General features: G+C 39.9%; 1 protein-coding gene across 5 annotated transcripts; it reads right to left on the bottom strand.

Moving 5' to 3' along the window:
• Window positions 1–4,275: 4,275 nt before the first annotated feature.
• Window positions 4,276–12,710, bottom strand: LOC109875492 (gastrula zinc finger protein XlCGF17.1-like). Of its 5 annotated transcripts, XR_004204374.1 has the most exons (4): window positions 12,274–12,710; window positions 9,674–9,768; window positions 9,500–9,539; window positions 4,276–5,498 (listed from the first exon to the last, which is right to left on the bottom strand). XR_004204374.1 is itself a non-coding variant. In XM_031798766.1 (3 exons), exons 1-3 carry the CDS (start codon window positions 11,803–11,805, stop codon window positions 4,702–4,704), a joined length of 930 nt encoding a protein of 309 aa, XP_031654626.1. In that variant the 5' UTR covers window positions 11,806–11,825; the 3' UTR covers window positions 4,276–4,701. The 5 variants fall into 5 exon arrangements, 2 of the variants coding, with proteins under 2 accessions (XP_031654626.1, XP_031654625.1); XR_004204375.1 differs by lacking the exon at window positions 9,500–9,539 and having other exon boundaries at window positions 12,274–12,678; XM_031798766.1 differs by lacking the exons at window positions 9,500–9,539; window positions 12,274–12,710 and adding an exon at window positions 11,768–11,825.
• Between the last annotated feature and the right edge of the window lie 2,317 nt (window positions 12,711–15,027).

Below are 15,027 nucleotides of genomic sequence, written 5' to 3'. Positions count from 1 at the left end.
TTGACCATTGTGCATTCTTCTGTCTCTTTTACATAGCAGGTGATGGGTTCTGACTTCTGAACTTGAAAATATGAAATATCCTTATTATGTGAAATTGAATGTAACAATAATGTATGTTGATGCTAAGATGATGTACAATATTCCATTATGTTTCTATATGAAAACAATAGCATAATATATTTAATATGATGTACAATATTCCATGATGTTTCTATATGATAACAATAGAGTAATGTATTTAATATGCCATATACTATTTTTTAACAGTTTCCCAAATTAATTTTCATTAACTTACTCATTATGACACACCCCTCACTATTGTCATTGGTTACACTAATTGCACTGTCTGTCTACATAACCTGGTTCAAGTATTCATGACATCACCCTGAAGTGATGCGGAAACGTTGGTAAAAACCCATTGAATTGCTGAGAGTTTATACATGGAGAGACTTTATTTATTTGGATAGTTTATAGTTTATTCGCCCGTTAGTCAGCACCTCCACACAAACTATTTTTCTGGGTGTGCGCCAGCTCATGTTTTTTAAGGGTAGGAAACAACACATCCGCCACGCTGATCCTCAACACAGAGGCTCTCAGGGGTGCTCAGAATGAATGACTGACTGCCCAGTTCAACATCAGTTCAAAGTCTCACCGCATACTGTATTGGAGCAGCAGCAGCTGACATGCCCAGTTCACTGACAGTTCGCCGTCGCACCTCATACTATATTGGAGCAGCAGCAGCAGCTGACTGCCCAGTTCAACGTCAGTTCACCGTCTCACCTCATACTGTATTGGAGCAGCAGCAGCTGACTTGATCGTTGATGCTAATCATCATGTTTTGAATCTGAGAGTAAATAGAGCCGACTACAACTCTAAAAATGAAGGGTTCAACTGGACTTGTTCTCAGATCCCAAAGAACCGTAGGGTTCTTGGTCAATGAAAAACAGTCCCAAAAGGTTCTTCAAATAACTTGTTAGAAGGTGGGTTCATCGAGGAACCTCCGTTGTTGCTGGACTTCTTCCGGGAACTTCGCAATTACAACCGAAAACGATGGTGACAAGTTTAAAGTTAAAAATATTACGTTTTGGTTGATGTTTGGCTTTGAATATGTATCGAAATAATTTATTATAATAATATAACATAATAATAATGAATAACGAAGACAATTATGGTTTTCTGTGAATATCTTCCATAACCTTACTATAGTTAATTACCGTAAATATTAGAACGCCGGGTTTGACCGTCGGCGTTGTATGAGCTACAGTACAGTACCAGTATCTAGCTAGATGCCGTTATGTCCTAACTAGGCACAACTAGGTTTGGATTATTTGCCTCAACTATATTCTTTCCCATATATTGTATGTCGTTTCCATAAAGCCAACATGGCTTTACACTCATTAACGCAAGTTACCAATCTAGAGCAGTTCTAACTATTGTGATAATGAACTAGCAAACTAACTAACTAGCTAACGACGGTGACCTGTCCAGACGAGATGTTACAACGAACTGAATCGTCAGTGGAGGTCTTCCTCTTCATTTAGCCTTCTACAGCATGCAATACTATTAACTCACAAGGGGGCATAACGTTACATGTACAATACTATCCCATTTTGGAAACGTCACATGTACAATACTCTCCCATTTTGGAAACGTTACATGTACTCCCCCTTGTGGAGGGAAATTAGTATCTTAGATGGTAGCTGTAGATGGGATTCAAATGCATAATGGTATTAATACATTGTCTAGACTACCTCTTTTGTATAAATGCCCTTCAGAATCCAAACACAGTATTGCCACGCAGCAAAATGTTGTGTATAATCTTTCAAGTCAGCCAGATAAAATTTGGAACAATTTGTGTACAAAGATATCTTGAAATGTGATATTAGGCCTGTATGGCAGTTCTGTTACTGTATGGCAGTTCTGTTACTGTATGGCAGTACTGTATTGGCTAGTGCTTTCTCCAATATGTTCATTCAATTGTATGTCGATGCCATTTATCTTATATAAATAATTCAATATTTATTTAATATATATATATTTGTTTTAATGCTTGTAAGACTATTCTTTGACACATTTTCTCTTCCTTTGAAATTCTTATAAGACAGAACATGGACACAATGCAATTGGGATTAAGAATAAGGTACAGATCTGTTGTAGGACAGCTGCATTTGAAGTGTACATTTAACCTACATAGCAGTCAATACAAACTGAAATCTAGTAGCATACAAATGTGTGCAAATGATCTTTTCAGATCTTCTCAGAAAAAATCAAGTCCATGGAATGGATATAGACAAAAAATATATAATTCAAGGACTATCAGAGTTAGAGAAGTGAGGCAGGGGTGAGGACATCATCCTGCTATTTTGACAGTCCCTGAAGGACAATACAGAAGAGGTACTTGCTCTTATTCCTTCCCTTTCTCTAATGTATTTCGTAATAAAATTGTGGTAAGATCATTGCTTTACTTTACTTGGACTGGAGACCACAGCAGTGATTCTGCTCTTGCCCTACCTCTTCAATGAGGACCCAAGTGGCCTTTATGTCCGTGACAAGGTATGCCTATGCACCAATCATCTGTTTCTTCATAAACATAGGTGTGCATGCTTATATAAAACTACAGCTGAACATTTGTTATGTTCTTTGTTAATTGTATGTGTATTAATCTTTTCTTACTTTTGTTGACACAGATTTCACCGCTCTTCACTCCTTCACTGCACATAGGCGGAAATCCATTTCACCATGAGAGTGACATCCCGCTGGCCTTTGATGGAGAGAACATCCACGCCCTCGAGGACGTCTCCATGGGACTTGGGCCTCTGCTAGGGCTGGATTTTTTTTATTTTCCCTTAAATTCCCAATAAATTTCAGAAAAACACTTATGTTAAGTTACTGTGTTCTGGGGATAAGAGAAGTTGGGGTGAAGTTACCAGGGCCGGGCATAAAGATGGCAAACTTCCTAACATAAGTGAATATGATATACACACTAAAGCTGAACAATCTGTATTTAGCATCAAGTCTAAATGTTGTTAGTTTTCCTATGATTCATTTATAATGCATGTTATTGTACATCATCATTTTAAATCTTTTTTAAATGTCATGAAAAGCACTTTACAAAGTAATTTTATTATTTATTATAGTCTAGCATGTCTGCAGAAATGTTGCAATTTTGTAATGTGTTTTGTTTGGTTCATTGTTTTTTAAATATTAATTCACATTTGTGGTGCCACTGAATAAACAATTAATTAAGTCAATATTATTATGTTTTTATAAATGGAGGGTGGACAGGGAGTTAAAAAATTAACCCCAAAAGGTTCTTAGAGGAAGACACACAGACCTGATTTGGCCCATAATTCGACGTCCATTGACATCACGTGCTGCGTGAGTATTTTTTATTTATCCGTTATTTTACCAGGTAAGTTGACTGAGAACACATTCTCATTTGCAGCAAAGACCTGGGGAATAGTTACAGGGGAGAGGAGGGGGATGAATGAGCCAATTGTAAACTGGGGATTATTTGGTGACAGTGATGGTTTGAGGGCCAGATTGGGAATTTAGCCAGGACACGGGGGTTAACACCCCTACTTTTACGATAAGTGCCATGGGATCTTTAATGACCTCAGAGAATCAGGATACCCGTTTAACGGCCCATCCGAAAGATGGCACCCTTCACAGGGCAGTGTCCCCAATCACTGCCCTAGGGAATTGGGATATTTTTTTAGACCAGAGGAAAGAGTGCCTCCTACTGGCCCTCCAACACCACTTCCAGCAGCATCTGGTCTCCCATCCAGGGACTGACCAGGACCAACCCTGCTTTGCTTCAGAAGCAAGCAAGCAGTGGTATGCTACACTTTGTAGTATTTTTACACTATAATAAATGTTTGATACCACATCGTCCGTTTTCAAAGGGAGTCGATCGGGCCCAGTCCCCAATGTCATGCATTTGGGTTAGCACATCTGAGAATGAATCCTGATATTCTAAAAGCAGGGCAACATTGTCAATACAATTGTACCCACAAATTGTCCGCTGGTTGCATAAATAATTGATGACTAAATGTTACATAAATTGTAAACATGAAAATCAAAACCAAATGTTCACCCCTTTGTTAATATGTATTGGCAATAGGTCACTTAAAGATGAGGCATGGAATAATAAAACATGCATCTTTTGTCAGGCTGAATGTTTGAAATATGAGTAGGTGATTTGAGTCATGCTTCTTCAGTAGTGGAATAAAGACAATTAGCATTTGAATGTTGTAAAGAAATACTGGAGAGATGTCAGATTGGTCTATAATCAACTTTATTAACAATTATACTGCTTTCATGTGTGTGTAAATACACAAACATCTGCAACAATTATCATATTACATGTTTTTTAATTAAACAAGCAGCTTTTTCAACTTGTCGAAAAACAGCTAGCTACATTTTGAAGTGCTGCATTTTGATTAAAGTGGGTCACCAACGCAGTAAGTGTAACACAGCTCTTTTTTTGTTAGTCACTTTTTGGATTTTCCCCTGAGGCCAATATCCATATCATGCTGCAATCAATTGAACAGGGCAAACGATAAGGTAGAACATTGTTAAAATACTCCTACAACAATGTTAAAACATTCTACATTGTGACCTCGTTAAAAATACTCCTATTACAGTGTTAAAACATTCTACATTGTGACATTATTCCATTGATATCATGAAACAACTTCTTCATGTATGTATTTTCTGATGTTTGATCAGAGATCGTTTATCAGAGTATCTCTTGTCACATTTATCACAGCTATGAGGTTTCTCTCCTGTGTGTGTTCTCTGGTGTGAAGTCATCTGGCTAGATGTAGAAAAACTCTTCCCACATTGATCACAGCTATAAGGCTTCTCTCCTGTGTGTGTTCTCTGGTGTCGAATCAGATTGCTTGATCCAGTAAAACTCATCCCACATTGATCACAGAAAAAAGGTTTCTCTCCAGTGTGTGTTCTCTGGTGTGAAGTCAGCTGGCTAGATGTAGGAAAACTCTTCCCACATTGCTCACAGCTATAAGGCTTCTCTCCTGTGTGTGTTCTCTGGTGTCTTATCAGATTGCTTGATGCAGTAAAACTCATCCCACATTGATCACAGGTATAAGGTTTATCTTCTGTGTGTGTTCTTTGGTGTACTGTCAGACCACTAGATGTAGTAAAACCCCTCCCACATTGACCACAGCTATAAGGTTTCTCTTCTGTGTGTGTTCTTTGGTGTACTGTCAGACCACTAGATGTAGTAAAACTCCTGCCACATTGATCACAGCTATAAGGTTTCTCTCCTGTGTGTGTTCTCTGGTGTACTTTAAGTTCTGATGAAGATTTGAAACCTTTCCCACAGTCAGAGCAGCAATGAGATTTCTTCCCTGTGGGTCTCTGCTGGTGTTTCTTGAGGTGTTTTGACGTGGAGGGACTCTTCCCTTCTTCATCAGCATCATCATGATGTTGTTGAGGCCCCCCAGAGGATCCACAATAGTCCCGTCTCTCTCCTGTGTGAACAAAAAGTCAGACAGGTGGTTTAAGGCCCACAACAGCAAAAATACACTGTAAAAAAGGTGATGCCAACAGCGTAGCCATTATGTTGTACAAACAATGACGTCTGTAATGAATGTTCAATATTTGACATTTGTCTTAAGACAGTCAAGTGAACAACAGTCCTATTTTGTCTTTTTTTCCCCATTAGTAGTAACGTCGACGATTGTATGCTAGAAATACATTTTTAAAGTTGTTGAAATCCTAAGCAGTGTGCCAGACAACATTTGGTCTCCAATATAGGCACCTTTCTGTAGGTCTATGTTGTTGTTAGGTGAAGTTATGGGTCCTACAGTAAGTCTATGGTATTGGAATAACTAGGGATTTACACAGTAGCATGGAGTTTCTGCAACCAAATTGCATTTTAGCAAACAGAGCGATGCACCTATTTGGGGATGTCTGATCGTACTTAATAACATTTGTCTGATCTACATCTAGCAAAATGTCCCTCTTGATTTATTTTGGGAAAAAAGGGTCTCATGGCTGTAATGGTTAATACTCAGATTGTACCACTAATGATTTGTGGACCTTTTCAAAGTATTTTTTTTCACCTCAAACAGCAAGTAAACAAAGTCTTACTAAAATCTAATTGGCGAATGACAAAAGTTGCTCAAAGTATTTGTAAAATATTTCCAGCTCGCACTTTTGATAACCAATTGACATGAAAGGGAAAATTGTAATGTCCAGTGGAAAGGTCATAAAATACCTGATTACTTATTTTCCCTTACACAAATATCCTACAGCTGTGTCTGTCCCAAACTCACTGGCGCGGGGAAACTGGGGGCCCCGAATATTTTATATCAAGTTTCAGATAACCTAGGTGATAAAACTTGAAACAGTATCAACTATGTAGACAGGCCATGCACAGCCAATGTGATTTATTTTTATCTGGATATTTTCTAGCTGCTTTTATTTATTGGCTTTATGTAGGATATTTTTACATAGTTGGCAATGGCAAAAGTTTAGATTTGTATAATTTTCATTTAGATGAATGTAGATGATTGACATAAAGACTATAATTATTAATATTACAAATTAAATGAAATTGTTCCAGTAAATGTGAATATGAAAATCACAACTGGCACCAGATCAGTAGAAATGGTCAGATAAATTGGCACTACAAATGGAAAAAGGTTTCCGACTGCCGTTGTAGCCCATTACTGGAAACTTCAGGACCATAACGTCAGAATTTACAAAGGTCAGCAGCAGCGGGAGGAGGAAGAGTGTTTTTCTTATGGTTAGGCAATCTTGATCTCTGGTTCCCTCGAGTCATGTGTCTCAATTATTTAATAAAAACAGGTGACTATGTTAAAGACGTAAAGAATATTTGCAGCTCTGTGGTATGTAATGAGGAGCAACCAGACGCTGCACACATTTATGAAATTGCTTATTCCAGTTACTAATAACCATGCACCCATTAAGAAAATGACTGTAAAAGCTGTTAAATCCCAGTGGATTAGTGAGGAATTGAAAAATGGTATGGTTGAAAAGGATGAGGCAAAAGGAATGGCAAATAAGTCTGGCTGTACAACCGATTGGCAAACATCCTGCAAATTGAGAAATCATGTGACTAAACTGAAGAAAAATAAGAAAAAGATAATGAAAAAGAAATTACAAAGAGTGATAGTAAAAAGCTTTGGAGAACCTTACAATTTTGGGAAAAAAGGCAAACTCTGCTCCATCATTAACTGAATCGGAAGGATCATTCATCAAAGCACACTACTTTTGATTTTTTCATTTGCAAGATTCGCAAACTTAGGCATGACATACAAGCAACAAATGCTGACACTACACTTCCAAGTATATCTGACCAAATTAAGACAAGCATTGTAATTTAGAACTCCGTAAAGTCAGTGTGGAAGAGGTGAAACAATTATTGTTATCTATCAACAATGACAAGCCACCGGGGTCTGACAATCTAGATGGAAAATTACTGAGGATAATAGCGGACGATATTGCCACTCCTATTTTCCATATCTTTAATTTAAGCCAACTAGAGAGTGTGTGACCGCAGGCCTGGAGGGAAGCTAAAGTCATTCGACATGCGCTATGCTCTGCATAGTTAGCTCCAGGTAAAATGTTGCACTTATTTATTCAGCCATTCTGTGACCAAAAACAAGCTACATATGGACAGTACCAATATAAACTGACTCTGGAAATGACAAAGCACCTCGTAACCTTGCTGGAAATGGGACAAACGGACCCCTTCTGTGGTAACAGACTGGGACGATTTGTAATCAAATCTAATTCCCAGGAACGGGGTTCATATGAACCACAGCGACTGTGTGGGATAATAACATGGCCGTGTCCAACCTTGCTTGTTCCCTCGACTCCACTACCAACCACCCATCTCCAACAGGGCCCTTTACCTGTATCAATAGACACTTCATAGTGAGCTACAGGTAGGAATCTGCAATGAATCCCAATAATGAGACACCTATGGGAGGGGTAACCCTTTGTGAACAAATCTCTCAACGTATTACTGCTACCCTGGGGAGATTGATATACCCCTTGAACACCGGCTCCGACCCTCATCGGATGATGCAGGGCTTGCAAACTATTACAGACAACAAAGGGAAGCACAGCCGATAGCTGGCCAGTGACACAAGATGAGCAAAATAAACTTCTGTGCTCACGTCGAGGAAAGTAATACTGAAACATGCATGAGAGCATCAGCTGTTCCGGATGACTTTGTGATCATGCTCTCCGGAGCCCATGTGAGTAAGACCTTTAAACAGGTTAACATTCACAAGGCCGCAGCGCCAGACGGATTACCAGGACATGTACTCCAAGCATGCGCTGACCAACTGGCAAGGGTCTTCACTGACATTTTCATCTCCTGTCTGAGCCTGTAATACCAATATGTTTCAAGCAGACCACCATAGTCCCTGTGCCCAAGAACACTAAGGTAACCTGCTTAAATGACTACCGACCCGTAGCACTCACGTCTGTAGCCATGAAGTGCTTTGAAAGGCTGGTCGTGGCACACAACACCATTATACCAGAAACCATAGACCCACTCCAATTTGCATACCGCCCCAACAGAGCCACAGATGATGCAATCTCTATTGCACTCCACACTGCCCTTTCCCACCTGGACAAAAGGAACACCTATGTGAGAATGCTGTTCATCGACTACAGCTCAGCGTCCAACACCATAGTCCTTCAAAGCGCATCACTAAGTGAAGGACCCTGGGACTAAACACTGAGCACGCCCCCATTCTCATCGAAAGGGGTTGTAGTGGAGCAGGTTGAGAGCTTCAAGTTCCTTGGTATCCACATTATAGGCTTAGTTAACTGGTTAACTGTTGAAATCATGGAAACACAATGACGATTCTAATTCTAGATTTGGAATATAATGTGCAGCACCTTGAATATATTGTTGTTTGACTACCATAAACCAGGGAGGAATTACTGACAGTAGGAGCATGGTGGAGACCTCCAAGAGAGGGAAATCAGGAAGGGAAAATGACAGCAAGTAGTGTAGACAAAAGGGATAACACGTTGGTGAAGCAACAGATGTGCAGGAATGAGAACAATATAGGTGCTACTTTGAGAACACAAACTCTCACATCTTTCACAGCACAGAGTGAGGGAGTCCAGGGGAAGACTGGAGGAGCAATGGAGGAAGCATTGTGGGATTCTCTTGGCGTGAGTACAGTTGAGACTGCGTGGAGGATGGTGAATAACAGTGGAGTGAAAAGGGCTAAAGTTGGTAATGAACAGCAGTTTAGGGTCGGAGTGGGAATCAGCAAGGATGTTTTTGTGGGTGACCTGTTAACGGTCTCAAAGATGGTGAAGGATGAATTGGGTAAAGTGGAATCGGTTTGAGTGTCCAGAGAGGTATGATAATGATTGTGTGTCAACAGTGCAAAAGGAGAAAGCATTGTGTGGTTTAGGTTAAACATTTTAGGCAGACCCACATTGATTGAAATTAATGATAGACGGAAGGTCTTACTGTGGTTTGGTGAAGTGGTTCTCCCATCTTTTTTAAAAACCTGGGTAAGTGAGATATATAGAAGCCGCTGCAGTGTTACAATTGTAAAAAAGTTTGGACATGTGGCAAGTGTTTCTCAAAGGAATAAATATGTCGTAGTCAGCTGAAGCATGTTGTATTTGTGATGGGAATCACCTTCCCGAAGTGCCCTGTACAGATGAAGGATGTCACAGTAGCTAGGATGATCAGGCCTATCCAGCAGGTGTCCTATGTGGAGGCAGTGAAAATAGCTAAAGGAGGAGAGAGGAGAAGGTAGTTCATGTCCCACAGTCTGCAGTGAAGCCATGCAGGGCAAGGATCCCAACACACTAATAGTGAACAAGGTGGACATTGTTGTGTTTATAGAGCAAGTGATAAATTGCATGAATAAATGATTAGTAACCTTCGTCCAAAACTAGTAATTTCCGCATTAGCTTGGAGAAGTTTCTACAACAAAATTGTGTTTGCATTGCTCTCACTGACGCAGTGATAAATTGCATGAATAATAAACGAATAAAACATCGAAGAAGCTAGACATCATTGTGAAGGCGGCAAATAGATTTCTGGATCTCCAGGACTTCAGACTAAATGTTACAGGGAGTACTGAATGAAGAAGTCCCCCCCCCCCCTCCTAGGTTCCTGAACCTGTGTAGGGATCTGAATAGGACCATTTTTGTTTGAAATTCAGGGTAGTGGAGTGAATTCTGTTAGTGTTTATTTTACGTAATTAGTATGATTTGTTCATCCCAATTTTTTTTTGCGTTTTGGTTATTTTTTTACAACCCCGTACTGTAGGTGGCAGCAATACACCTGATGAGTGTAGTCTGACAATAAACCTCAGAAGCCATGGCAGGAACCAAAGTGTTGGTCAGTGTTTCCAGTTGACCCTAATTAGATGTTACATTACATGTTGTTTTCTTACTTCATATAGCCGGCTAGCTAGCCAACATATTCATACTTCGCTTACTCCTCTCTGATAAGATACCGCAGCACAAACATGCTTACCTACACCAGCACCAGGCAGTATTAGCTAGCTACGTTTGCTCTGACTCTTAATACATTTAGCAAGCTAGTTAGCCCGCTAACTAGTGATTAGCAGCTAACATTATTTGAGCAACACCTTGCTAAGAAAAGACAATCTTTCGCCTTTAATGTAATGGCATGAAAAGAATTGCTAGAATATTATACAATGACTTAACAGCTCTAACAATTTGACCCCAACAGGAAATCTACACTGGCAGTTATAGAAAGACCCATTTACTATATAGCCACTGATACTTGAAGAATATAACTTATAAATGCCTCAAATGTTTCAACCGTATTACCCCACCAGAAACCAAAACATAAGCTCGTATAACGCCACTGTTTGTAAACTAATACTATATGGCTGAGGAGTAGGATCGATCCAAGCGTTCTGACCTCACAATGACAGTAAAGCACCAAAGCTAACTGGCTAACGTTGGATAACTTGCTAAATACAAATCAGAGAAAACCTCACTCTTACCATTTTACTTGCCCTAGCAGAGCTTCTTTTTTGTGTTATCCAGAGCGTTGGTGACTAACTGTGCTGCTGGCAACAATTTAATTTGAGCTTTTTTGCAGATGTTTACTTACACCGGCCATATTTAATGTCTAGGTAGCTAGTTAACATATCTTTACAGCAGTATGTATTGGTATGTTATGTGTTTTGTAAGTGTAACAGTATAACTTTAGACCGTCCCCTCGCCCATACCCGGGCGCGAACCAGGGACCCTCTGCACACATCAACAACAGTCACCCACGAAGCATCATTACCCATCGCTCCACAAAAGCCACGGCCCTTGCAGGGCAAGGGGAACCACTACTTCAAGGTCTGAACAAGTGACGTCACCGATTGAAACTATTTGGCACACACCACCGCTAACTAGCTAGCAGTTTCACATCAGTTACATAAGGATAGTGTAGCTAACATAACGTGTAAAGTAACTTATTTGAAAAGGCATTAATGTATTACATTGCTCAACATGTCATTATTAGTTAAAGCAGTTCATTTGCATCAGCTCTCGTTGGACTTCGGCTGCATATTTTCCTCAAATCTGAAAACGATGTGAAGCCGCCCATGAACTGAAGAATTGCATTATGAGCCCTAAAGTACTGCATGTATGGGTCATATTTTGGCAAATTTAGTACGACATCCGGGAACTTTTGGCACACTAACTACATCATACCAATAAGCATACTATATACTCAATTAACATAACTCATACTAACCGTACTAGTTGTGTTCCAACACAGCTCAGGACAGCCATTTTGTTTGTTTAAAAACTAGGTTGCCCCTTTAAGAAATAGACACAACAATCAACCAATCTGCAGTTCAACCAATAACAAAGCTGTAATTACACCACTGTTTTGGTAATAAAATGTTGGATGGGGCTGGAGAAATGTAGCTACTCTCAAATTCATAGACAGACCTATGGATGCAAGGACTGACCATCCATGATATCAGCATTATAGTTTTAACCATGTTGAGAAGATAGTGTTATTTTACATTGTTTCTAAACATTGGAGTAAAAAAAAAAGCTTATTTGGGGTTCTGATGGGGTACAACAGGGGAACTAAGCTCATGAAGCATGTGTTATATTCGTCAAGAATCAATGGCTATAAATAAATAATTTAAAAGTCAAAATATGGATGTGGCAATTGCAAATTTCCCCTTTAACACCACACATCAGTTCAACAACCGCAGAGTTTGTGCTTCTGTTTAAGACAGTACTTACTAGTGTTAATCAGGGCCAGTTCATCGTTAGAACCATCGGATGCCTTAAGATGCGTTTGGGAAACCGGGCCCAGATATCCAGTTTCCTCCTCTTCTTCATTGTTCGATGTGACAGTCACCTCCCCCTCCTCTTCTTTCACTGAAACGTCGTCGCCGACCTCTTTAACTCTGAACGAGTCTTCCTCTTCTTTAACTGAGGCGTCTTTCTCCTCTTCTTTCACGGGAACAGCCTCAACCTCGACTTCTTTTTGTATTGTAACAGCCTCCTCTTCCTCCTCCTCTTTCACGAGAGCTTCTTTCTCCATCCAGCAGACCTTCTTCTTCTTCTTCTTCTTCAGCAGGAACGGGGTTCAGTTTGAGACGGGAGCTATGAGGCATGTACTGAAGTTGCTAAGTATAATTCAAAGCAGTGTCACTTTATCAGCACCACGTGATCAATCATTTTGTCGAACACCTGATTGGTATTGATTAATTTGGGCTCGTTCGACATTGCAGCCGACAGTGCAGGTGACTGCTGACTAATTTACAAATCCCCTTGCATCATAAATAACTACTCATTATTATTTATAAATCAGTCAGCCAGTCACCCACAACGCAGCATGGATTTGATGCTCTCGACACGGCCAGTGATTTAATAGAAGACACGAAGGCTACGGTGGACTTCATCTATAAAAATGTGGCTGTTCTAAATTCTGTGTTGCTCAAATCCTTGAGTAATTAACCTTTTTTTTTACACAATTGGCTGGAAAGAGCCAATGCTTCAGGAAGCTTCACTACTTTTCAGAATGTTTTCTGTGAATTAGACTACAGGAGTTTTGTAACGTTTTCCACCTTGGCTTACTGTTATTTGGGTTCTAACTTGTCTCCGGTAGTTGGTCTCGCTGACCGTAACCGCGCTATTTGGCTACGCTGTTTAGCCTAATAGCTAGTTGGCTAAATAGGTAACGTTAGCTGGCTGGCTAAGATAACTGCAGATAGCTAACATTCTTTGATATTTGGTTAGATGGCATTATGTATTTCCAAAACTGTGGTTTACTTTAATCACCCAAGTCATGAGCGCAAATAATTGGTTTAATTTAAACTTCTACATTTGAAGTTATTTCTGTTGTAATTGACATCATAGGGAATAGGCTGGTTCTCCATATTACTTCACACCTGACTTTATAATTCTTCTGAATTCTGATCGGTTTTATGTGATAACTAAAAAAAATAGAACAGTGAGGTGTAACTTTGCAATGGAAATGTTTAAATATTTGATAAACAATACAAAACATACAAACATTAACTGCATCATACGTGCCCAGACCCACTAGAACACACCTGCATCTTCATTAACTTCATCACACCTGCCCAGACCCACTAGAACACACCTCCATCTCCATTAACTACATCACACCTGCCCAGACCCACTAGAACACACCCCCATCTCCATTAACAACATCACACCTGCTCAGACCCACTAGAACACACCCCCATCTCCATTAACAACATCACACCTGCTCAGACCCACTAGAACACACCTTCTTCTCCAGCTCCTGCATCACTGTCCGTCACATGGCCTCAAACTGCACCATTTTATTTCTCACCGTCGCCCAGCACTTTACATTTTTAGATAATAAAGCATTTGACCTTTCTATTGCGTTAACAATGGGGGATTGGTTGATTTCCAGTTTTTAAGTATAGTATTTAAAATGATTGACGAGAGAAGTATCGTCCAACCATCGGAATGGTGAAGATTAATTTCAGTATTGTATTGATGCTTGCATTGATGAAGGAGTGGAATCGATGAAGTTCCTCTGCTGTCCCATGGAATAGAAGGAACACGTCATCGATGAAGACTTTTTCAGAGCCTGATGAGGTGCGAGAATGGATTGTTAGGGCTGACAATCACATTCTTCTCTAACAACCCCACACACAGATTGGCATAATTAGACGCTATTTTCTTTAACTACAATGAACATAATGACTTGCTCACCTACTTGTCTTGCCTGTGTTTTTTTTACACCTGCTACGTAAAAGAGACAGAATAATGTGTAACAGTATAGCTTCCGTCCCTCTCCTCGCCCCTACCTAGGCTCGAACCAGGGACTCTGCACACATCAACAACTGCCTCGCATGAAACATCGTTACCATCGCTATTAGCGCGTACCCCGCTAACTAGCTAGCCATTTCACATCGGTTACAAATGCACAATTGTCAATGCTATCTGGGATTCTTGGGACATCCCTACCCTAACCCCTAACTTAACCATTTAAATGTCAACTTCAATGGGCTAGGGAAGTCCCAATGATGTATCGCTACCTGAAAATACACAATCTAAGTGATTGATAGTTGGTATTCAGCAGTAATAAAGCCTAATTTACTTTAATGAATGACTAAAATTGTGATTTTGTCAGACAGCAGCTCTACACTTCATTGACTGACTGATCCATTCATCCTTCCATCCCTCCTTAGCCTTCCTCTCCTCTGAAGACCCAGTAAGGGTGGAGCTCAGTCAGAGAACTGCTGAGGGACTGGTTAGGAAGAACACTTCTACAGCCAGAGAGGTGAGAGGTCACACATGGTTTAGATGGTAAATATTTATGTCCCCTTAGTGGTTCATCACGTAAGCAAAAGGGAATATGTTCCATCATCTATGCTTATTTACATTAGTGCAAATTGTCCACTGACATTGGTGTAATTTCTCACCCCTTTTGGCTATATGAAAATTAATTTCCCCTCAGGCACACACATTTGTTCTTTGTTATTATGAAGG

This window comes from Oncorhynchus kisutch, linkage group LG20, assembly GCF_002021735.2.
Source record: "Oncorhynchus kisutch isolate 150728-3 linkage group LG20, Okis_V2, whole genome shotgun sequence".
NCBI lineage: Eukaryota > Metazoa > Chordata > Actinopteri > Salmoniformes > Salmonidae > Oncorhynchus > Oncorhynchus kisutch.
The sequence above is the reverse complement of the archived record's forward strand: the minus strand, read 5'-3'. Positions and strand labels throughout refer to the sequence as shown.